We start from the raw sequence: 25,381 nt of genomic DNA on the forward strand, positions 1-25,381 counted from the left end.
TCACCTTAAATGCAGTTAAATAATCTGTAAAAAATCTGTAATAAAGCACAATTGAATAAAATTGTTCATGTTATAAAATTAGGCAAGTTAAAACACAACCATTAATCTTAAATTCCTCCTCTACAAAAAAAAAACTGAGCAGTTCAACTTAATGGACTAATGATTAATGTTCTATACACTGTTATTTTTAACTATAATACTGTATATTTCTCAATGTAAAGAAAAAAATGCAGTGTGTAGTACAGAAAAAAATAACAGCTCAATAACAGTGGAACACTTTCTTTGACAGAATATGTCTTTTATATTTTACACACATTTTTCTTTCTAGTAAGCAGATGCCCATCATTTAAGCACTTAAATGTTTATTTGAGATGTACAATTTATATTTAGAATGATTTCCTTCACTAAAGAATTATTAAAGAATGAATAAAGAATGATTCAAAAATGATTTGGATGAGCTGGAGCACAGCGTAAAGGCAAAGCTGTGAACTGCTGTGGTTTTCCTTGGTCTACCTGTTCAGCATCAGTTACTCAGTACACCAGTGACGACTTTCTTCTCCAGGACATTTCAAATGCTTGTACTGGCAATGGTCAATACAAAACACGATATAAAACATAGAATATCTTGAGTTCTTTGCAAATAAAATCAAAGTAAATATAAGATACTATACATGCTGGCTTTTTTCCAACATCCCCAAAGCTCTCTCAAAATTAAGAATGGTTTTAAAGCTTTGACATTTGCACAAAAAAAGATGTTGGTAGACTTGAACTGCATTGTATTCAGTACAGTCTTCTGTAATATCTCCTGATATATTAGTAGTGATTTTTAGTATTAATTCATTAAGAAATAGGTGTTCAAAACTACTAATTCCAATAGTTCAATAATACAGTACTAATTATTCTGAATCAGATATGATGCTAATATTTAACTGATGATCTTAAGTTTGTGCCCACACACAGGCCTTAAAACATGATCAATTTTAAGTTAAAATGTAAAATTTTAATTGACGTCTTTTCACTTCTATCTTGTCTCTGAACTCATCCTGGACATGTCTCGTCCACGTTCAGCACTGAAGCTCAAACTCCTGTAGAGTCGATTCTTCAGTAAACTCTGGATCTTCAGCCGAGTGAAGTGAGGAAACGCTTCAATGAAGAGCAGCAGCAGCAGAGCGTGAGCTTCCAGACCTCCCTCAGCTTCTCCCCCTCTCCTTTCCTCTCCTCCACTCTCTCTCTCTCCCCCAACACACTCCCTCGCTCCCAGATAAAGAGGGCAGAACTCCCTCTCTCTTTCTCTCCGCTCAGTTCAGACAGAGCTGCTTCAGGAGAGGAAGGAAGGAAGACAGTCCTCCTCACATCTTCTCACGTCTTGTTTTTCCTTTTTCCCTGCCCTGAAGAGTTGCTCACTCACTCTCTCCTTCCTTCCTTTATTTTTCTCCTAATCACTTTCTCTCCTTCTCTTCTCTCTCTCTTTTTTCTTTCTCTCTTTCTTTAGTAGAAAGAAAGTGTGTGTGTGTGTGTGTTTGTGTGTTTCTACTGGGGGGTCGGAGCTTCAGCGCTGCTCCTCATGTAGCACCGGGGCCAAAGAAAGTTTAGAGGAAACAAAAAACCCAGGAAAATAAGCTCCTCCAGCACAACACCAAACACTGAAGAGGAGGAACGAAAAGGAGGAAAGAAGAAGAGGAACGAAGGAACGAAGGCTGGAGAAGCTGAAGAAAGGCTTGGAGCATCTTCTCTAAACTCTGATCAGTGATGTCTGCTCTCTCTGTGACCCAGTGACCGATATATAGAGGTGATTTGAGGTGATTTAAGGTGATTTAAGGTGATATAAGGTGGTTTAAGGTGGTTTAAGGTGGTTTAAGGTGGTTCAGCTGCAGGTGTCCTCCTCCAGGCTTATGGACTCACAGATATGAAGCTGAATGGTCTCCACTGGGGGCTGGCGCTCCTGCTGGCGGCGGTCTCGGCTCTCCCAGTCTCTGCTGGAAACGGAAACGGACAGAAGCGAGGACCAGGAGAACGGAGGAGGAAGGTCCACCGCCTGCAGCACGGCCAGTGCAGCTACACCTTCATCCTGCCGGAGATGGACGGATGCAGGGGTGGATCTGCTCATTCTTACGGAGGAAGCAACGTGGTCCAGAGAGACGCACCTCCAGGGGACGGAGAGTGGTCGGTGCACCGGCTCCAACATCTGGAGACGGCCATGGAGAACAACACCCAGTGGCTTCAGAAGGTAAGAATGACTTTATGACCAGATGTTTATGAATAAATCAAGAATCATTGTTAAGCTGAATTAACAAAGCATGCTATGATTACTTTTAACCACTGAGATGTATGAATTATACTCATGGAACACATATAAACTTATATTACTTTATATCGTAATATACAATGTGTTGTCGTACACTCCAAGTAAAGTGACGAATGTCCATCATGGGAATATACAGTATTAAAAGTGACAGATACTGTATATAACAAATTAATCCAGATGCGTAACACATTATAAGCACACCTTATGGTGCATTATAATCACAATTGATAATGCATAATGTTTTATAAATTATTTATTTATAAATACATGTCTTTAAAAACGTTGCAGAAGAACATAATCTGAAGTTTCAATAACAGGTAAAAATGTTGACTACACTTTATTTGGATGGTTGATTATAAGCACCTCATTAATATTCAACTAAACATTTAATAAATGCAACATAACCTGTTGAACGTAAGTTACATATTTATATAACGTATTCTCTATAGAACCTTTACACCTAAACCCTGAATAAACCGTAAAACGTTAGGCTTAACCCCTAACCTAATTCTAAACATAAAGGGTAACTAAATGCCCTGATTTTAGCTGACTCTACAGTCAAATCAAGTTTGGAAAGTGCTAAAATATAAGAGGAACAGTTTAAAAGGGGCATTGGGTGATGTATGGGTTTAGTGGAGGGGCAGAAGAGAGAGCTGATTGAGCCTCTGATAGACATGGTTTAGGGTTTACTGACCCTTTAAATCTAACCCTATATTGTTAAGATTAGAGTATGGGTGTAAGGATACATTGAATAGAGAATCATTTCCATTTACCTTACAGTTCATTTGCATTTAATAGACATGCATTTAAATGTTAGTTGAACATCTGAGGTATATGAGGCTTCTATAATGTGGTATTTCCTAGAAATTGTTTTCTATAACTCTATACCAAGGCACAAACAACATAGTAGAACAACTAAGTTTAATGAATTAGTTAAATTCAAGTAATAAACTGATATTTTCGGATAAGTTCTGAGCTCAGCTCTGTCCTTCTGAAAAGTGGTTGCCACGTGACCCTAAATCACATTAAAAGTCGTCTGAGAAAGTGACAGTGTTGGCAAGCGTGAGCCGAGGGAACAAGTGCAGGATAAATCAATACGACGAATGAATGATCAGAGCGTCGTGTGAAAAACATCCAAAAAACACCTCTTTGTTTAAGGGCTGCTTGTGAGCATTCAAAGGATTAAAGACTCTTTTATGCTTTTTTAGATTTTGCTCAAGTCAAGCTGACTTTATTCAAATCGCACGTCTGGAAAAAACACTGGGAATTGGTGAAATAGTGGAGCTGTGTGCATCAAAGCAGCTGGATGGAACCGGGAGATGAGGAGAACTGATGAATCACTCTGATTGTGCTTTCTTTTTGGCTGTGATCTGAGTTTTCTACGGTAATTTAGATGGCGTATAAATCAAATCGAGGAGCATTGGGTCTTTTCAGCTGAGAAAAGTGATTTGTAACCTAGGAGTCCATTCAGATTTGGTGAATAGCAGCGTCAGTTGTGGTTGAAGGAATTGAAATGCTAAACGATTTTGACTCAGGTAATGGATGGATGAATAGGTGATGTTGGTAAGCTTGTGTGTGTGTGTATGTGTGTGTGTTGTTTTGTGTGTAAGTGATGGGGAATGTGTGTGTTTGTGTCCAACAAACCACCCAAATCAACATACTCTTCTCTATCTTCTCTAGATTAGCTGAAAAACCTGTAATTTGGGAAGTAAACTCTGCTGAAATGTTGGCAAGGGTTAAAACTAGGGCTGCATGATATTGGAAAAAAGAAATTACATTGCAAATGTTATTTTTCGACAATATATATCGTGATGCTGTCTTGTGTCTGGACTGATTGAGTTATCAGCCCTTTAATTAGGCATTTAAATGGCTTTTTAAGAGGTAAATTAGAGCGTTTGTTTTTCTGGGATTTAAAGCGTGAATTCTGCTGTAACTGGAAATATCTGCACTGCACGCTTCTCAGGCAGCAGCAGCCTGTCACTCACACAGACACAGAGACAGCGCTGTGTACATATTTCTTATATCAAGAATCAAAACATTGCAACATGATGTGTTTGATTGATTTATTTGCATTTGACTGATTTAAGTGACATCACACATCCTGCGATGTGACTATTGCGCATGCACACATCACAATGATGATGCTTAAACGATATCGATATCGTGCAGCCCTAGTTGATACAGTGGTTAAAAATTATTGATGAGTTCCTGTGCTGAATTGTCTTATTTATTCTCTTGTTTATGGATTAAAATCTGTACTAAGATTTTCCTCTATAAGGGCTCTTTGTTTCAGATTGTTTGTTAGAAGTCCGTTGTGAAATCACCCTCAAAGTGCTGACTCACGTCTTTGGTTCCTTGAGAATCTCAGAACATCTGCAAACGGTCAGAGAATCCAACCATCAGACGGCAGGGGGTGTTTAGGTATCTAAATAAAAGAAGAAGCTTTTCTTTGAAGTGATGCTGATTAGGACCTAGATTCGGAAGCAACAAAAGACACAATCCACATTCTTTACATAGAGATAAAGAGAGAAAAACCTAGAGAAAAAAGTGAGAGAAGGATGGAAAGAAAGAGAAAGAGAGGGTGGCATTGGAAGGCAAAGCGAGCCATTTGAAGTCTTTGCTTATTTTTTGTGTAATGGCCATGAACCAAAGATCTCTCTGGAAAACAGCTCCTCCATCATCAAAGGGCAGTGGATTAGCGTTTTTACGTCCCATTTAGAACAGCTTGAGATATGCCAAAGGCCCCAGGCCCCTTTGACTGAGACTTCCAGTCGATGTAAAGAGAACAAAAGGACTTTTTTGACAATGTCACTTCACCTTTCCATCTAAGGCTCCACTTGGACAACATCGCCAAATTCGTTTCTTGTCCTTTTCCATTAACTTCATTCAGTTTTGTGCTATTTTAACCTTCATTACCAACGCTGTTCATCTGATTGGCCCATTTCTGCCATTTTTTGCCCCCTTTTAAACAAGTTTCTTGGGCGAATTTCAAGTCTGTCTGGTTTGCACTTGTTCTAGATCAAAGCGCAGAACACTGCTCCATAGGGACTCCAACAATACAGCATTGAAACACACAGTACCAGTGGTCAGAAAACCACAAGGAGAAACAGCACAGTTGACCCAATAGAACAGATGCCATTTATTTAATGTGCCATCTAACAATTTATAATAATAATAATAATAATAATAATAATAATAACAATAATAATAATAATAATAATAATAATAATAATAATAATAATAATAGATTAAACATGTTATGACCCCTTTTTTTCATTTTACTGGAAAGACTCCCAACTAATTAAAAGTCTAAGGAGAAAGTTTAAGGAAGCAACAAAATAAAAGAAAGACCACACAGACCAGACACAGATAGTTTTATTTCAGTAAATATGTATAAAGATCGAGACAAATCACTTAAATACACAAAAATAAAACTTGCCAATGATCTCAGGTTGAGCAGCCAATCCACATGTGAGGTCAGCTGACTTTCCCCTCTAGGTCACCTGACTGCATGAGAGATTCACCTGGAAAAAATCACCTGAGTATAAAAAGCTCATATCCACTTTAAGACGTAACTAATTAGGTTGTAAATGCCTAAAATTAAAAAATCATTAATAATCAGTTATAACACATACGTAGAAAGAGCAACAATATAGACGGCTGTGGGTTCACTATTTGGCAAACAACAGGTCATTGTTGCCCTTTCTACGTATGTGTTATAACTGATTAATAATGATTTTTAAGGCATTTACTACCTAATTATAAACCATTAACAAACTAATTATAAACCCTTTATAAAGGTAGTCTAATTTTAAAGTGTTACCTGTATTTTTGTAGGTGTGCACAGATTTTTAGGGAGATTATTTGTTAGGTATACAGAAGTGTTGGTTTGAGTATAAAGGTACGAGTTCTTGAAGAAACGTCTGTGTTCATGATTGTTTTATTAAGCAGTGTTTCTCCTAATGCTACAGCACATTTAAAGCTCCCCAGAGTGAACCGTTAACAGGTTTCGTCTCCGGTCTATTACTGCGTTCATTCCTCCAGTGGGATCAGAAAGCAGGACTGATAGAGCTGGAGATCTGCGGAGAAGAGCTTTGGAAACGGTGCAGTGCAGAACGCAGGGTTTACGATGTCCCTGCGCTGTCTTTTACAGTGCTGTAAACGGCCGCGGTCGTGGGGTTCCTTCAGACTCTGCCAAGCTCCGCTGATCACCGCCCTCATCAAACCATCAAATCTGAGAAACATATCAAAACGTCCTTAAAGAGAAAAGCCCCGCCACATGTTATTCTGAAGAACATTCAGTCCAGGCTGAAAATAAAGACCACAATCACAGTGGGGGAACACAGAAACACAGAAACACAGAAACACTGAAATATGTTTGGGAATTCAACTTGAACCCAGTGAGAAAATAACTTTTTGCTAATTTTTAAAATGGTTTGGAGAATCAAAGTTCTTGGAACTCTCTATTCTAATATACAGCTTGTAAAAGTCTAGATTTTGTTTGAACAAAATTACTCAATCATGATTACTCATAGCTGAAGAAATGACTGGAACTAACATTTTAAAGATTCAAGGCTTTCTTTTCTCTCTCTTCCCAGAATGAAGGTAAATTCTTATGGAGCGAATTTGTGGCAAAAGTTTTATTCAACAAAAAAAATCTATCTAAAATCAAAATTTTAGGATAAAAAAGAAAAAAGTGTATTTTGCAAATTCAAAAGAGAAAAAAATATATAGCAAATATATATTAGTTTTTAGATTTCGCCAGTCTTTGCTTTCATTTTTGTTTTTTTTTGTGGATTTTCTGTGAATTTTGCTGTTAAAGACTTTTGCTTCTGGAATCTCTCATTTTCTTCTGCTTCAATCTTCTAAGTTTTGGCACATTTTTTACAGTGGGCGGGACTTAGAAGAAGATGTTCCCCTTGAATTACCATTGGTCACCTGATTTATGACTGACGGGTAACCTGAACCCTGGACGTGTCCAATGCTTCTTAGCAGAAAGAAAGAAAACTGACCTGCTTGTTCACGTGTAGATATATTCAGAAGCAGTGTTGCTATTTAAACGACGCAGACAAAAGAGGTGAAAATAGAGTATTGGTGGGGAGTAAGATAGTGATGAGCATCATGACACACAGGGGGGCCATGTGCAGGGTGTAAGATAGAGCAATAAGGCTTATCTTGCATCCTAGTGACTCAACTTAGACCAGTAGACTCATCCAGCAGAGACTCCTTTATCAATGCTGATTTGATTTGTATACCTCATTCCTATTGGCTCCTGGCCCCATATACTGTATCCGCATTCTGGGGATGTCTTCCAACCTCACTTACCATCAGTGTGTTGTCTGTTCCCCAAAGTTATCATATCTTGGGTGTGCATTTGTATGTTGTTTAATGAGTATCTGCAGAGCTTCAGTGTTGTAGGCTGTAAGAACAAGTTACCTTAACCTGTGTTGCTGAGGATGACCATCCAGGAACTCCTTTAAGTGTCCTTTAGGCGACTCTACCTCAAGAAGACTCTGAGATTAAAATACCAAGAGTGCACATATCTGATACGTATTCAGAAGAATCTAAAGTAGAAAACATATTCTGCTTTATTAATAAAAATAATTCTGCATGTGTTCCTGCAGAGCTTTAATACAGTCTACAATACTCAATTTAAAATGTTAAAAATCATAAAAAGAGGAGGTGTGTGTGTGCGTGCAAATCTAAATAATGAAGATGTTCTTCATGCTGTTTGATTGAGACTTAGAAGATTCTAAAGAATAAGTCCAACATATTCTGGATTATTTATTTTTATTTGTGGTGTATTGGGCGGGGGGTGGTGTGTCTGATCTTGTGTGTCTTGGTTTCACTGTGATGTGAAGTGACGTGGTGTGTGTGTGTGTTTGAGTGTGTGTGTGTGTGTGTGTGTGTGTGTGTGTGTGTGTATGTTAAATTTGTGTATAGGAACACACACTTGCTGGGGTCGGCCCTCATCACAGCAGCCGGCTTCAGTTTGTTAAACAAACATTTCTCTGGTGTTTATCATTCCTGAGGAAGTGTCTCTGAGAGGCGAGGGGCTGGTGGTCTCTGCACCGGGGGGACGAGGACGCTTCCTAGGTCTATCTGTCTTCCCTGAACATCAGTCAGCATTATAGCAGAGTCTGATCTCAGCCAGAACTCCCCCAGACTGATAACTCTCTCTCTCGCTCTCTCTCTCTCTCTCTCTCTCCCTCTATCCCTCTTTCTCTCTATACTGATAAATTTAAACAGGGCGCTGGATCTGCTCCAGCTGAAAGATCTCCAAGCTGAGGTCAGTAGGGTTAACCGAACCTTTCAAACTGAAATAGAAAACTGCTGAAGTCATTCAGACCATCAATTAGAACTTATAGCAAAATATGAGATTCTGTACTGTTGAAAATGTACACATTTTAGAGGATTTGCATTTTTATTTAGGATATTAACAGTGTTTTCATACCTATAACAGTCCAGTTCAGATCGGAGTCCGTACGAAGAATTATCTTTTTGTTACATTGAATTTTGTACATTTGATCCGGTTAGTTTCAGTTTCACACTGCAGTTTAGTGACTAAGATCTTGACAACACTTTCTATAAATATCATCTCTATTAGACTCTATAAACACATTATAACATATTATATTGCATTCATAAGACATTATAAACATGCCTACAAATATTTCTAAAAGTGCATAACGCATTATAGCCATGTTTATGATGCATTAAGACTTGTGATCATCATAAATTTTAAGCTATGCTTATAAAATGCATGTTAAAATAGTTTATATATCTACCATTATTAATCTAACTGTGCCATGATGAAAGTCTGTCACATTACGTGGAACACACAAAGACCTGTTATAATACATTAAAAGTGATTATAACTTATACTATATTTAAGACAAAAATTGTTCATGTTAAAAGTGGTTAAAATATATTTAAAGTATATATTTATACAGGGTGTTGTTCATAAGTTGGAAGTTTTTTGGAAGTTTTTTAATTCTGCAGGCTGGGACTAAGTTTCTTGGTATTGATGTATAACATGTTATAAACTGTTTATAAACTATTAATGCATTATGATCACAATTCATAATGCATAATAAACATGACTATAATGGGTTATACATTTTATAAATAGGTATAATTATGTTTTAGTTATTTTTATGGAGTCCTAAAGAGATGACATTCATAAAATGTGTTACTAAAACTGTGTTACTACTACATCCAAACATATTGCTTAAACTGCACAATCCTTGTATATTACTAAAGGTATAGTACGTATAGTATGTATGCTTACTGCAGAATTCACCCTTCACTGAATTTTTGACCATGATGCTTTGCATATTGTTGCTGTCCAAAGAAAGACATGTATATAAACATGTATCTCCATTTTTGTCGATTTTTAAGTTTACTACATTTTTTAAACAAACAAACTGTCCCTTAAACTCTGTCACAATTTCTTGATGAATGGACCAATAGAAATTCTCCAAAATTTATCCAGCAAGCTCTCGAAACACATGGAGGCTGGAATTCTCATGGAGGCTTGATTCCAATGAAGAATCCATTAGTCTCTAAAAGATTGCTCAAGTTGGAGAACATCTGCTGCACTGTGTTAATATTCCAGTAATGTTTCATCAGTTTTTCATCACAACTTATGAGAGTCAAAGACCTCGAGTATTCCTCTTCTGATTACCAGCAGAGAATGAGCCTGAAATCCTTTAGGAATCTTTGCCAGAAGTTAAAACACCACATTTCACAACTGCGAAAAGTCCATTTATGAATAATTAATTGAAAATAAATGTTGTTACAAGCGACATGGATGGGAAAGTTGTTTTGTAAGACACTTTTAAATCCCTGTTAAACTCAACAAGATGTGTTTCTCAGCTTCTGAAACAGCTCTCTGATTATCAGCAGTGCCGCCGCCGCCGCTGGTGATGGCTTTTCCATTGCGAATGTTTAGGAAGTCCAGCTGAACAGACCTGTAACTCCCATTAGTGCGAGCTGCCTCATTTGTCAAGCACGGTTTCTGCAAAGAAAATGGAAATAATAAGTGTTTTATGGCTAAACACACCATTATGTCCTGCGAGGGAGAGCCTGCGGAAACCATTACCTGACAGGACACATAAACCAGTATCTGAGGATTGACGACTCAATCTTTAACTGGTGAGCTGCTGACCTTCCAAAAGCAGATTCTGGAGAAGAGAAACTGACTGTATCAGATAAATAGAGTCATTTCGCATTCATGAAGACAGTGGGGATTTGGAAATTTCTGATTTCCCAGTATGTAAACCCCATTTGAACAGGCTGGTCTCAAGAGGAATTTGTATATATGTGACTAAAATACCATTTTAGGATTCCAACACTGTGTACTAAATATACAGCTCTGAAGAAAAATAAGTTTCTTTGATTTTACCAAATTGAAAACCTCTGGAATGTAATCAAGAGGACGATGGATTATCACAATCTAAAAGCAGTGTGTAAGACTGGTGGAGGAGAACATGATGTCATGATGCATGAAGAAAACTGCGATTAAAAACCAAACAGGATTATTCCACCAAATATTGATTATTTCTGAACTCTTAAAACTTTATGAATATGAACTTGTTTTCTTTGCATTATTTACGGTCTGATTAATTAATATCAATTTATGTGTAGGACATTAAGGTTAGGCTTGCACTGAGATTGCGTTGAGGTTTAGGATTGAGGTGTAGATTAGGTTTATGTTTGAGTAAAATGAACATTGTTGTTTTATTCTATAAACTACAGACAACATTTCTCCCAAATTACAAATAAAAATATTCTCATTTAGAGCATTTATTTACAGAAAATGAGAAATAACTGAAATAACAAAAAAGATGCAGAGCTTTCAGACCTCAAATAATGCAAAGAAAACAAGTTCATATTCATAAAGTTTTAAGAGTTCAGAAATCAATATTTGGTGGAATAATCCCGGTGGTTTTTTCATGCATCTTGGCATCATGTTCTCCTCCACCAGTCTTACACACTGCTTTTGGATAACTTTATGCTGCTTTACTCCTGGTGCAAAAATTCAAGCAGTTCAGTTTGGTGGTTTGATGGTTTGTGATCATCCATCTTCCTCTTGATTATATTCCAGAGGTTTTTAATTTGGTAAAATCAAAGAAACTCATCATTTTTAAGTGCTCTCTTATTTTTAACAGAGCTTTAGACTGTTGGTGGGGTTTAAGATAGCAATGAGCATCACAATGCATCTTTTGCAGGGTGTAGAATTGAACTTGAATTGAATTAGTCTTTTTTAACCATTTCAGAGATGTCTTTACCATTGGACTTTAGAAGCTCAGAGTTGAACAGTGTCCAGTTCCCGGTTTTGATGAATTCTGAATTTCTGAACAGGCCTCAGTTTGTGTTAGTAAAGGTTCAGATCTGTTGTGCTGTCGGGGTCAGTGAGAATTGCCTGGGCCAGATTTTATTATAAACCTGACGTCTCAGAGAAACAGGCCAGACACCACAATAAAGCACTTTATCAGCAATATCGCTCCATTATTTTAGTTATTAATGAAACTGGGTTTGATAAGCATCTGGCTGCTTGTTACTGAACGTCTCACTGGGACTCATAAATTCACATTATACTACTTAAACACTGATTATCTCACACTCAGAATAATTCATTAAATGCTTATCTTCTAATATTATTTTAATAGCAAACTCTTATCTGCTTGGAGATCAGAGAGCAGAATAACAAAATGTCTTATTAAATTGTTTGATGAAGTTGATACAATTGATCTGTAGTTAAGATATGAGATCATATCGGTGTAAGCGATTAATTTTTAAAATATTCCATTATTCAATTGTGCATAATGTTCTATTATTTATTTAAGCATTCTCTGAGTGCTAAAAATACTAAAATGTAATAAAGTTGCATCAGAGTTTGGAAAAGCAGTACTTCAGTACAGTAGAATTAATTTAATTTGTAGTATATAAGTATTATTTTTAGATACACAGAATATAGATTAACTCCAACATCTGTAGAGTTGAATCTCTATTTAATCTACCAAAGGCAATAATAAATGAATGTTTATTCTCATTCTAAACAATAAATACATGAATATGGATACAGGTCACTGTCCTATGATGCATTAATGATGGTTAGTAGATGTTATTTAGGGATTTTATGAGTTAAAGTGAAGGATAAAGGGCTGTAAATAACTTTAAACATCTTTTAAATATTTTGTGGAACATATACCATGTCAAAATTTTGGTTAACTTCTAATAAATTACTTGGTATATTGAATAAAATAACCACCATAAAACAACCCCAATCCCCCCAGCTCAGCTCAGTTTCCTCTGCTGAGAAGAGTTTGTTGGACACGTCCAGGTAGCTGCACCGTTAAAATAGCAATCCACCAAAGTCAGAGTTCACCAGTTCTGCTCTTAAAGGAAATGATGAGCAAAAGAGACACTCTGATTGGTTTATTATTTCACGTTACGCACAAAATTATTTCAAAACCACACCCATGATTATAATTAAGAGTATTAGTACATGCATTTTACTTTCATGTCTTCCCGTCTCCCATACTTTTCCCATGGTTACGATAGCAAAGACACACTGACCTAAACGCCCTAAATCTGCACGGTGCACGATTGAGAGCTCACCTACAGATCACTACATAATTGAGATAAAATTAGACAATATCTCTACATATCGTCACAGTTTCAACAAGACACATCTTGTTGAAACCTGTTAATCTAAAAAAGTAATGTATGGAATTCCAAGCACTCTAAACATGGCTCCCTCTCTAGATATTCCAAAGACACACCCAACGTTCAGAAGACGATGCATCTCCCACAGCTTCCTGTCTTCTCTCTGCACTCTCTGGACTCTGCCGGTCAGCTGTGGAGTTTATGAGGATTGGCCTCCAGCTTGTTTGTTTACTTTAGCCCTAAGAGAGGAATCTGGACTGGTGCAGCACAGCTGTACAGGGTCAGCAGCCGACCCCTGATTGGTTGCAGTGAAATCTGAATTGCAAAGTAAACATGGTGGACGTCCAGAGGAGCAGCGGGTTTGATAATTATAATTAATGCTGGATTCTGGCTCAATCAAATATAGTCTTAACCCCCCACCTCTCGCAATTAGAGAGCTGAAAACGAGGCTCTGAGGAAATAATAAAAAAATATATAATATATACAGCTCTGGATTAAAAAAATGAAGAGAGCACTTCAGTTTCTGAATCAGTTTCTCTTTAGATTTTGCTATTTTTAGGTTTATATTTGAGTCAAATAAACATTGTTCATTGTTTTATTCTTTAAACTACTATAAACATTTCTCCCAGATTCCAGTAAAATAAAAATATTGTAATTTAGAGCATTTATTTGCAGAAAATGAGAAATGGCTGAAATAAGATGCAAAAAAAGATGCAGAGCTTTCAGACCTCAAATAATGCAAAGAAAAAACAACAAGTTCATATTCATAAAGTTTTAAGAGTTCAGAAACATTTTAAAACTTTTCATGCATCTTGGCATCATGTTCTCCTCCTCCACCAGTCTTACACACTGCTTTTGTATAACTTTATGCTGCTTAACTCCTGGTGTAAAAATTCAAGCAGTTCAGTTTGGTGGTTTGATGGTTTGTGATCATCCATCTTCCTCTTGATTATATTCCAGAGGTTTTTTTTTATTTGGTAAAATCAAAGAAAATCATACTTTTTAAGAGCTCTCTTATTTTTTTAACCACATATTTTTCGCAATGCTCTCTCCAGTGCTGAAAGGATGCCTGTAAACTGACACAACCCAAACGTAAAATCGAAAGCTCCACCAGAGCTCCACCAGATTAGTCAAACTGACATGAAGTTGATGCAACTGTGGGTTACTGAACACAACTTTGCTGCATGTACAGCGAGTGAGGACCTCCCCGAAGGACCCGGAACGCTGAGCATCACGCTGATAAGGAGGCTGGTTGTTATATTTGATGGATTACGGTGAGGAGTAACGAATAACTGGATGTGAAATTAAGACTGGGTTCAGCCTCCAGGCCCCTGAAAACCCGTATGAGAGAGATTATTCAGAGACAGTTATAATGCCTGCGGAGGAAACGCAGCGCTCTGTAGCGTACACACCGTCAGCGCTGAGATATCACACACTATTAACACTCGAGTCACTCAGCCTCACATTTCACACACATTTCGTGAGAGTCAGGCGATGGTGTGTGTTTAAAATAAATACAGAGAAATCTCAGATATTCAGGACTAAAACACTGATAAAGAATCTTCTGTGCAGGTTTATGACTTGGATGAACAGACAATTAAAAAAGTAAAATATGTGTTTGATATCAAATAACTTAAATAAGTCCATATAAATAAGTTTTTGTGCAGTTTATGTAAAATTGGATATTTATCTTATCAAACTTTACTCAATTTGAATTAGTTCAATATTTGTGCTCACGTTTCCAATCAAATTTAACTTTCATTGAACCAACTTATTGTAAATGTGTGTAATCCGTTGCCAGTGGAGCTTCTGGGTATACTGGTACAGTATTGGCATACTGGGTATATCACGTCAGTGTGTAGTCACCCAAAGACTCCAACTCTACCTACAGCATTGAGATACAACCAGTTTCTGTAGGTAAAAATGGTTTTATCCAATGTCTGTTGGAACTTTTATACAAAAAACCTATTCGTTTTTTATTTTAATTTGGATGCACAAATAAATAAAATAAAATGATGCTTGTTCTTACAGCCTAAAACAGTTCTTACAGCCTAGCAGTTAATCATAATATATTATCTATTGTACATCTTAGTTTACCTAAGGTAGCCTAGGGGGAACGACTACACACTGATGGTGAGTGTCAAAAAATTGAGGATATACCCATTATGCAAATAGGTTGTGCCAGAAGCCAATAGAAAAATAAGATGGTAATTGCAAAACAGACTAAAGTCAGTTATTATAAGTTGGTTCTACTAAATTTTTCTTCTCAGTTTGAATAGTACAGTATTTGTGCCCACAAATTCAGTTCAGCTAACTCAAAAAAGAAATTTAGAAATATTAGATTTTAATTTGTTTGAGTTTAAACAACTTATGGGTTTACAGTGTTTCAAATCTATCTTTTTATTAATTGAAATCAAATAGAAGAGTAAAACAATCATTCCTGTAAGAATGACAAATAAACAACATATATTGTGAAAATATTCAGATTTTGAAAGAGCCATAGATTTGTGTAGATTGTCTTTACAGAAATGCTCGTCTTCTACCTTTTCAAAATCTCTCCATGACAAATGATGGTGATCATTTGAATGAAATCTGATCAATAATGAGCTTTGAAGGTTAGTTATCTACAATAACTAGAAAGTCTTCATACGTTACTTTTATAGAATTTAAGTAAGTAATGATATCCATTGTTCACCCCTGTTTTTGGCAACGGATTTGTATTCCTAGCATTGTTCCAAACATCAGAGGCATTCACAGCGCTCAGCACAGTTCAGCACAGTTCAGCACAGTTTACAGTTTGATCTTTCCTCATTTTTACATTATCTCATTCCTTCCTTTTCCCCTTGTTCACATCCACCATCTCTCTGCAGTTTTGAGCTCAGTTGATGAATGGCGGCTCTAATACGATCTGACAGCTAACGCCACACACGCTCTCTACCTCCAGTGACGCTACGCTATCAAACGTTAGCGCTGTTCTACAGCATGAAGAGATCTAAAAATACGATATAACTGTTATTTATATTATATTTATATGAGGTGAGAGCCTCGGTAAAAGTTCTGACAGATAACGTCCCTGCCCACGAGTCTCTGCGGTGGATCATATTATCACTTCAGCCTTCAGAGTTTACATTGGACATGACGGACAATCATATACGGAGCGTGTCTTTCAGCAGACATCTGGATTTTCAGCTCAGTTTTTATGTTCCTGCATGAATCCGCCCGCATGTTCTCTGAAGCCACCCAAACTCTAAGGAGCTTCGCAGATGACAGAACCTCTGGCGAGGACGGCCGTGGACGAGAGGGACGTATATTCACGGTCTTGGCTCTGTACTGGAACTTCTTCTTGGCTCATTAATGAATTCTGGTCCAGAGAGAGGAAACGGTGTCCAGCGATGGATGGAAACTCAGGGGGGTCGAATCTTTTCCTCTCCAGAATCGAGTGGACGAACAGAAAGGCCGTCCAGAATGTCCAGAACTGTTCAGGACGTCGTCTCCGTGTGGCCTCAGAGTGATGACACTGCGTTTCAGGGCTCAGTAGAGAGTGGTATCGCACCGTTAGCACACAGCCAACAAGACGTATCGTATTTCTGCGGTTGTCAGACGCAGTTGTGGCGTCTGATGAAAAGATGATGATGGCAGGATTCCTACTCGTTTTTAATGCGTTAACGTTCCTGCACGCCGCTCTGCAGCGGGGAGGCTGCTGGTCGTCATGGAGACGGAATCGGTAATGTGATGTTCTCAGAAGAAAGGAAAGTTATTTTCAGTGGGTTATTTGTGTGTGTGTGTGAAAAGGAGTGTATACTCGTCTACAGAAACTCATTTTTTGGAAACGTTTGTAGACCAGCAGAGTTCATTCTGTGCCAGACAACACAACAACGAGTAAAAGCATCAGAGCATCTGCATTTCATATTTGATATACAGTATATTTATCATGAGTGCCAAACACAGGAAAGACAATTGAGGATACCATACATTTAATTTATTAAAATTAAAGGGTCGGGCTTAGAAGAATAGTCAAGGACAGGCAGGGTCAAAAACCAAATGGCAGCATGAACAAACAACATAAGGTTTGGTTAGGATTAGTTGTGGGTTAAGTTTTGTTTGAGGAGAAGTAGGTTTAGGTTTAAGTTTAAGTTTAAGTTTAGGTTTAGGTTTAGGTTTTGGTTGATGTGTAGATTAAGTTTAGATTTATGTTTATGTGTAAGTTTAGCTTTAGGTTTAAGTTCAGGTTTAGGTTTAGATGTAGGTTGAAGTGTAGTTAAGTTTTGGTTTAAATTTAAGTTTAAGTTTAAGTTTAGGTTGAGGTTGAGGTTGCATCAGTAATTTGTTCATATGCACGAGAGTCAAACTTTATAGAGCACACACTGTACAAAATTTAAAATGGGTTTTTTAGTCACATACATGTGAATTTCTCATGGGAACACCCTGCATTGGCACTATTGCATGAGTAGTGGAATGACTGGATTCGGCCAAACTCCAAAAAGTCCTACATATCTCTACTGAATATCAAACCATCTGTTTAAAATCTGAAGCTGAAAATCAATAAAACAGGATAACGATGCAGGACATGAAAAACATAAATCAAAATCATCCTAAAGAGACCCTTACAGTCCACTGACCTAAACAGTATAGAATAACCCTTAAACTTTTAGAGCTCTATCTTATACTCTGCACAATAACATTGCTGTTCCTGTAAAACAACGTGAAGAGTAGCTCAGTTTCCTCTGCTGAGAAGAGTTTGTTGGACACCGTTAAAATAGCAAAAGTCGGAGCGCACCTGACTCTGCTCTTAAAGAGAATGATGAGCAAGAGACACTCTGATTGGTTTATTATTTCATGCTACGCCCAACACAATCAACACACCCATGATAAATTAAGGGAATTAGTACATGACTTTTGTGTGTTTTGAGCAAAACAAGGTGTACTTTTCCCGCTGTTATGATAGCAAAGACACACTGACACGCCCTAAATCAAGTGGCATGGTGCATAGTGCACAGTTTGCTTGTATAATGCTAAATTAAGACCCATAAATCTAGTTAAGCAAAACTGTGTAAAATAAAATGTGCTCACTCACTGATATTATGCTTCTATCTAAATTCCATAATATCAATTCAACTCAAATTTAGCTTTTATCTGCTCCACTTTTAAAACAACATAAAGAACAGCAGTGGTTTTCTAGTTCCTAGTGGTGTCTAAATAAAAATATTGCAAAGATATTTCAAGATTTTCAAGTGACATTGAGTCTAAATTGTAAAAATACGATTTTGATGGTTTGGTTAGTTGGGAATGTTTTTAAAGTTCTCCTTTTTTAAAGCATTTTCTTTTAAATGCTTTCAACACACCCATCATCCTCAATATCACAGCCTTGAAATGCACTTATTCACACTAATTAATTTCCTCAAAAGCACCATATAAAAACAAGCCCTTTCAGAAGAACAGTGTAATGAAATGTAATGTTCTTGTCCGTGTTCCTCTCCGTCTCTGTTCTTCTCTTTTTGTTTAATCGATTGTTTAAACTGGATATTTGAGGAACGCATGGAAGAATGGATGGATTTTCCTCTGTGAATCAGAGACAGTGAGTAAAACTGAGAGCAGAGTGAGGAGATAAATACTCTGGGCAGTGGCGGGATGGAGGGGGTCACTTGAAAAGAGAGCGCAGGCTTCGGTAACAGCGATGGTTGTTGATTTTGCCCATCTGGTCTTGATTTGAGGAGGGAATGAGTGAGATGTTTGCTGCCAGGACTGGTGGGAGTTTACACCCCCCCACAAACTCCTTAACTGGAGAGGAATGTGTTGAGAGAGCTCGGCGTAGACGACTGCAGCCTCATAACTCAATCAGGAGGATCTAGTGAAGCAGAGAACATCCCAAACTACCTGCAGGGTTCAATTCTAAACCACTAACCCAATCCCAGACCACTAGAGAACTGATTTACTGAACTGGGATCAGTCTCCAGAGAGTTCCTGCAGCTGGGATTCACCCAGTGTCTCCTGAGAACCGTGCAGATTTATTTAACCCTTAAAGTTCACAGGTCTTGCTGATGGAACCAAAAGCATGATGTAATCTGATATCAGTTATCTTTAACTCAGAGATTACTGATGAAGGTGTGTCATTTATGAACACTGAGATCAACAGAAGATAGATAGATGGATGGAAGGATAGATAAAAATTATGAGTTTCTTTGATTTTACCAAATTGAAAACCTCTGGAATTTAATCAAGAGGAAGATGGATGATCACAAACCATCAAACCACCAAACTGAACTGCTCAAATTTTCCAAAAGCAGTGTGTAAGACTGGTGGAGGAGAACATGATGCCAAGATGTGATTCAAAAACAGGGTTTTTCCACCAAATATTGATTTCTGAACTCTTAAAACTTTATGAATATGAACTTGTTTTCTTTGCATTATTTGAGGTCTGAAAGCTCTGCATCTTTTTCGTTATTTCAGCCATTTCTCATTTTCTGTAAATAAATGCTCTAAATGAGAATATTTTTATTTGTAATTTGGGAGAAATGTTGTCTGTAGTTTATAGAATAAAACAACAATGTTCATTTTACTCAAACATAAACCTATAAATAGTAAAATCAGAGAAACTGATTCAGAAACTGAAGTGATCTCTTCATTTTTTTGACAGACAGATAGACAGACAGACAGACAGACAGACAGACAGACAGACAGACAGACAGACAGACAGACAGACAGACAGACAGACAGACAGATAGATAGATAGATAGATAGATAGATAGATAGATAGATAGATAGATAGATACTTTAGTGACCAGAGGGAAATAAAAAGTCATAAAAGAACAAAAAATAATTCAAGATCTCTAATCTAGGTGTTCAGAAAGACAATTTAATGTAATTTCATACAATAATAAGCTTTGCTAAAAACATGTCCTCTTCACGTATCCTTCAGAGCATCCATATTTGATATGATGTCACACGTTTGGATTGTAAAATGTTGGGAACAGTGGAGGTGGGGGACTCTTTAAGTAGAGTCTATTCTATTCTTACCTACTGGAACATATTTCCCCCACCTACTGCTTTATAAAACTGTCTCTCTCTGACTACAAAACACATTAAAAATAGGCTTAAAAATATTTTGTTCTGCAGGGTAAGAATAATGTTTATGCAGTAGATGTTTTGTAGATGTTTTTTAGAGTGAACTGTCTGAGAGGAATTTTTAAGCAACAAACAAGTAGTCCAGCAGGTTAATGCACTGCCACTGTGATTGGGAGATCGCTAGTCGAATACCGGTCATGCAGCTTGCCATCAGCTGCCAGAGCCCTGGGAGAGCACAGTTGGTCTTGTTCTCTCTGGGTGGGTACAGTACAGTAGATGGCGCTCTCTCTTTCCCCTCATCACTCCTAGGGTGATGTGGATCAGCACAAGGCTGCTTCTGTGAGCTGATGTATCAGAACCGAGTCGCTGCGCTTTCCTCCGAGCGTTAGCGCTGTGATGCTACTCTGTAATGCTGTAATAAAATGACCTAAAATGAGCTCCACACTTTTACATTGACTTCAATAAAAAAATTAGAATGTTTTTTTTCACTGCTATAAAGTTTTTGCTCGGGAGAAAAATAGGAGAAAATTATAAATCAATTTATGTTAAAACAATATAGATAAACAATACAAAACTAGCTCAGAGAGGGTCAAACAAACAATGACACAGAGTAGAGCTGTGGAAACAAGGAACACCTGGAGAAGATAACAAGGGGGCAGGTAACAAACTAGACACAAGTGAGAACACTGATGACAGGGCGGGGCTAAAGAGGAGACAAGGCAGAAACAAAACAGAGCCATGTGCTAAAGAACATATGGTAAGATAAAAAAGTAAAAAAAAAAAATAAGACAAGAGGAAACAAGACAAACACATGTGCAAAGCTGTAATAATCTGAGCTTTACAGGTTAGACAAATGTGAATTTAAAAAAAACATATCGCTATTAATATGTTATAATGGTTTACTACTGATTTATAAGGCATTTATAACAACATTAACAACCATTAACATACAGAATTTGTTCATGTTCTTTATTAAACCCTCTCTGAGTGATGCTACATGTGTTAAACAGTCAAATCCTGAAGTTCTGGACTTTGACAAAACTCTGACTTACAGCCAAAACCATCGAGTTTTGCTGAAAGGAATACAGTTCAACATTACCGCCTAAAGAGTCTGCAATTAGAAAAACGTGTTGAGAACAAAGATCATAAAACTGAGGAATTTAAAACAATCTGTCGGTTCACAGGAGGGAAAACTCAGGTTACAAAATCTATATTTTTCTACGCCGTTTCCAAACTGCCATGTTCAATAAGTTAAATTACTCTGGGTGTTTCCGTCTCGGCGCTCGTGTCTGAACACAATCAGTTATACCCTTACAGGATATCTGGAGACTCGCTGCAGACTGCACCACAGCATTAATACCATCTGTTAAACATTATAACGGCATGCTTAACAAAATGTCATTAAAACAAACTGTACAGCACACATACTGTACAAACAACACAAAGCTGTGTCTGTTTAAGAGGCACGTAAAACTGATTAAATAAAATATTCAGTACAAACCAGAACACAGGAAGAAAAATATCCTCATAGCAAATTCATAGAAGAACCAAGATGCTTCCAATATTTAGTAAACAATAAATAACGAAGAAAAACATCCACACAGGATGAAAAAAAAAACACAGAGCACAGAGCATTTTATTATTATTATTATTATTATTATTATTATTATTATTATTATTATTATTATTATTTGAGTTTCACACCTTGCTTTTTAAGCACATGGCCTTGTATTGTTTTTATCCTGACTCTGCCCTAGCCCCACCTATTTCATTTTTTAAACCCCGCCCCCTCGTTACTTTCCCAGGTGTCTCTTGTCTGTGCCTTTGCTTTTAGTCTCTGCATTTTGATCTTGTCCTAGTGTACCCAGTCTTTTGTTTGATTTCCCTTTATTTGATTCTTAGACCTGTAGTTTTTTGTAAGTTCAGTTTCTGTTTTGTTTTCTTTACTTTATGTTTCTTTGTTTGCTTATTTTGCTAGTTTGTTTATTTGTCTTATTGTTAATACTTTGTTTATTTAAAGTCTTTGTTTCTGTAGCCTTAGTGTTTTTAATTTTTGAGTTATGGAAAATAAACTAGACTTGCATTTGCATCCTAATCTTAAATTGCTTTAAATTACTCACCAATAAACCAGCTGGAAACAATGTGCTCCCAGAATTGTAATCTGTGTTGAAGAGGGAACAGTGTATAGCAGGATTTAAAGAGAAATGCAATTTATCTTCTTAATTGAAGCTACAAAATCAATTAGTATGACATCAGACTTATTATACAGGCTCAGAACTTTCTCCTTGATCTTTTTCTTCAAATCAACTAAACCATGAATCAGACTGGAGACTGCGGGAAGGTTTAGTATATAAAGGATCTGCACATCATCTGGGAATGAATGAAACTGCATCTCATGTCCCCTGATGATGTACAGTATAGTACAGTACATAAAGAGCAGTGGGCTGAGAACTGAACCCTGGGGGGTGACAGAAACCCAAGTATACAGACAGTAGCTTATGCCTGGAAAGCTGGACTGCATTCGTGATCAGCTAAATTTATATATTTTTTACTCAAATTATATTTGTGATTTCAGTGATTCAATATCAATCAAAAATTATCTTCACCATAAGACTAGAAAGACTGTACTTTTAAACAAAAAGGAAAATTATTCTTTTTTCAATAGATCATACATTGCATATGTATATATATATATTTCACTTTGTTAACCTGATCAAATACAAACCAAAAATACCAATAATTATTAATTCACAAGCATAAAAAATAATAAGAAAATAAAACACATCTTTTTCCTTTCTTTTAAGGTAACAAAAGTGACGTTTCTTTAATTATAGTATAATATTATGCATAAATTCATACCCAAATTAACTGATGCTCCCTTGTGTGGCTAAATGCAATCAAAAAGCCTAATCTAAAGCCTTCTAAGAAGAGTAGAGGCTTTTATTACAGTCAATTTTGGACGAAATTTTGGATTACGTCCCTGATTTCTGAAGTAAAAAAGTGTCTGAAAACTTTTGGACACACTCTGTTGCCAGGGCTCATTTCCTGTTGGCCGTTGAACGTTGGCAGAAAGGCGTAATCAGAAATGTTTTACAGCTCATTAGAGTTAAATCAGACATGTTGCTTAACGCCATTATCAGGCTGATTAAAACAAGCATTAAGAAATCTCAGCGCAGAATCAACACCAGGAAATTAATAATTCAGCGTCTGAGGATCGGCCTGTAAACAGATCGGGTTCCGGATCCCGGAGGGTTCAGATCCACGTCTGGAGACGGAGCGAGAGGCGAGAGACGAGAGGCGAGGATCAGGACGGAGCTGAAGGAAGTTATTGTTTGGCGGGCGGGCGAGCGAGTCGGCGGGTGGGTCGGTGATGGATGGTGTGCGGTTGGATGCCAGGCTGGAGAGATAAAGCTGAGATTAGAGGAGGGTTACTGGGTGGTGAGCCAGATGAGCAGCAGGGAGACGGTCCTCCATCTGTCTATCTCCATCTCTGTCTGTCTGCACGTTCAGTTTCTGTGTTTTTGTAGCTGATGTGAGATTTTTATCCTCGGCTTCAGAACATGGAGGAACCAGATCCATCACTGAAGCAGAGAGTAGTGCTGCAAGTGGAGGTCTTAGGTTTCTTTTACACACAGTTTTAGGTTTCAAATTTATATCGTCCTATTAGGCGCACCGGATTATAATATCAATATATATCAATAAAAGTCTATTTTCTGGTCTATTTTCATACATAAGCTGCACTGGATTATAAGACGCATTTTTAAAAGAGACACTATAAGGAACTTCTAGTTTAGCAGTTCTCACCGTTGGGTGGTGGTGGTGTGGTGGTTGGGTGTAGCTAACTAAGTTAAGCAAAGCTAAGCTAAGTAAACAAAACTGTAGTAAAACAAGACTTTCTTTAAAAGTCAAGCGAGTGCTGCTGGATGTTAATCTGCACAGATTTCTCTCCTAAAAACATTTGGGTGATTAAAGCACTTCAGTACACTTCCTGTTTACAAGGAATGGACAGATGCATTCTGGGAATTGTAGTGCTGAAGTGGAATTTGTCCATTTGCTGTAAGTGTAAAGTGTGTTTATTGGACTACAGAGTCTGTTTCAGGTGAGACAGCTGCAGAAAAATTCCAGATGAAAGGAGTAATTAATTAATCTATTTTAGAAATGTGACCCTGTGATGTCAAACAAACAGCAAAATACTAAAAAACATGGGTCACTCTCAACATGTTCAGAAATATAGTTTTAATTACACTGTAAATATGCTGTAAATTAGTTTCTATGGCTAAGGTCAGTTCGTTCAACCATAGGTCATTGTTTCTGGCAATATTTAAAAGACAATATTCACTATAATACATTTTTGTTTTAAAGCACAGGGGTTTTACTGTTTCTTTAATTCGCTCAGACAGTATTTCAGTTTAAACAGATTCACTGTGTTTCAGGAGTTTAGTGTCTGTTGTTGCATTGCAGCAGTGCTTATATTGCGTAACACGGCTGTTCTGTATTTAAGCGTCACAGCCAGTCAGCTCTGCTTTACAACCACAAATAATCAGAACTGTAGTTTAACCAGTTCTATACTTAAATTTTCTTTATTTATGTGATCAATTATATTACAATCCTTATATATGATATCAGAACAGGTAAACCTCTGCACCTCAGTGTTCCTCTAAATCCAGAGAAAAGTGCTGATAACTCTGTAAATCCAGCTCAGTCTGTAAGAAGAGAGAGGTGAGACATCTGGATTTAGTTATAGCCGGTTAGCAGCCCCCACTGAACCCAAATCAGTGTTCCCAAGCTCAGCCTTCGGACTTGTCTTGTGTGATTTTAATCCAAAGCAGGAAGCTCGGGTCAATTAACTGGTCAGAGCGTAAAACGTCTTACGGGAGTCGGCAGCTACATGAGAAACCCTGACCTTCTGCTTTCTCTACTTCTACTGTTTATTTCTAATCATTTCTTCAAATCAACCATCATAGAATCTGTTTCAGCAAGAGTTTCAGCCCCTGATGGTGTATCTGAGGGATCTGATCGAGCGTTCTTCACACTTCTGGACACGTCTTGGCAGTAATAGACAGTTAGAAGCATGTGTTTTTACTTCTAACAGGATAAGAGTATAAATACCTCTACAAGAGAAGGCAAAAATGGTCCAAGTAGCTTTAGAGCATTTCTATTGGTCCATTTATTAAACATACACCTTAACCTACCTCTTAACCCAAACCTACACCTTAACCCAAACCTACAAATTAACGCAAACCTAATCTTAATCAAACCTAAACTTAAGCCAAACATATGCTTAACCCAAGTCTAAACATAAACTATGCCTCAACCTAACTCTAAACACCTTCTGCCCAA

General features: G+C 37.2%; 1 protein-coding gene across 1 annotated transcript in view; it reads left to right on the plus strand.

Annotated features, from left to right (window-relative positions):
* Window positions 1-1,266: 1,266 nt before the first annotated feature.
* The window catches only part of angpt4 (angiopoietin 4), a 41,287-nt gene continuing 17,172 nt past the window's right edge, over window positions 1,267-25,381 (plus strand). The window contains exon 1 of the mRNA XM_049479926.1: window positions 1,267-2,227. Coding sequence (XP_049335883.1) covers window positions 1,907-2,227 — 321 coding nt within the window. The 5' untranslated portion in view covers window positions 1,267-1,906. The remainder of the gene's footprint in view (window positions 2,228-25,381) is intronic.

The sequence above is a fragment of the Astyanax mexicanus genome, chromosome 5, assembly GCF_023375975.1.
Source record: "Astyanax mexicanus isolate ESR-SI-001 chromosome 5, AstMex3_surface, whole genome shotgun sequence".
Lineage (NCBI taxonomy): Eukaryota > Metazoa > Chordata > Actinopteri > Characiformes > Acestrorhamphidae > Astyanax > Astyanax mexicanus.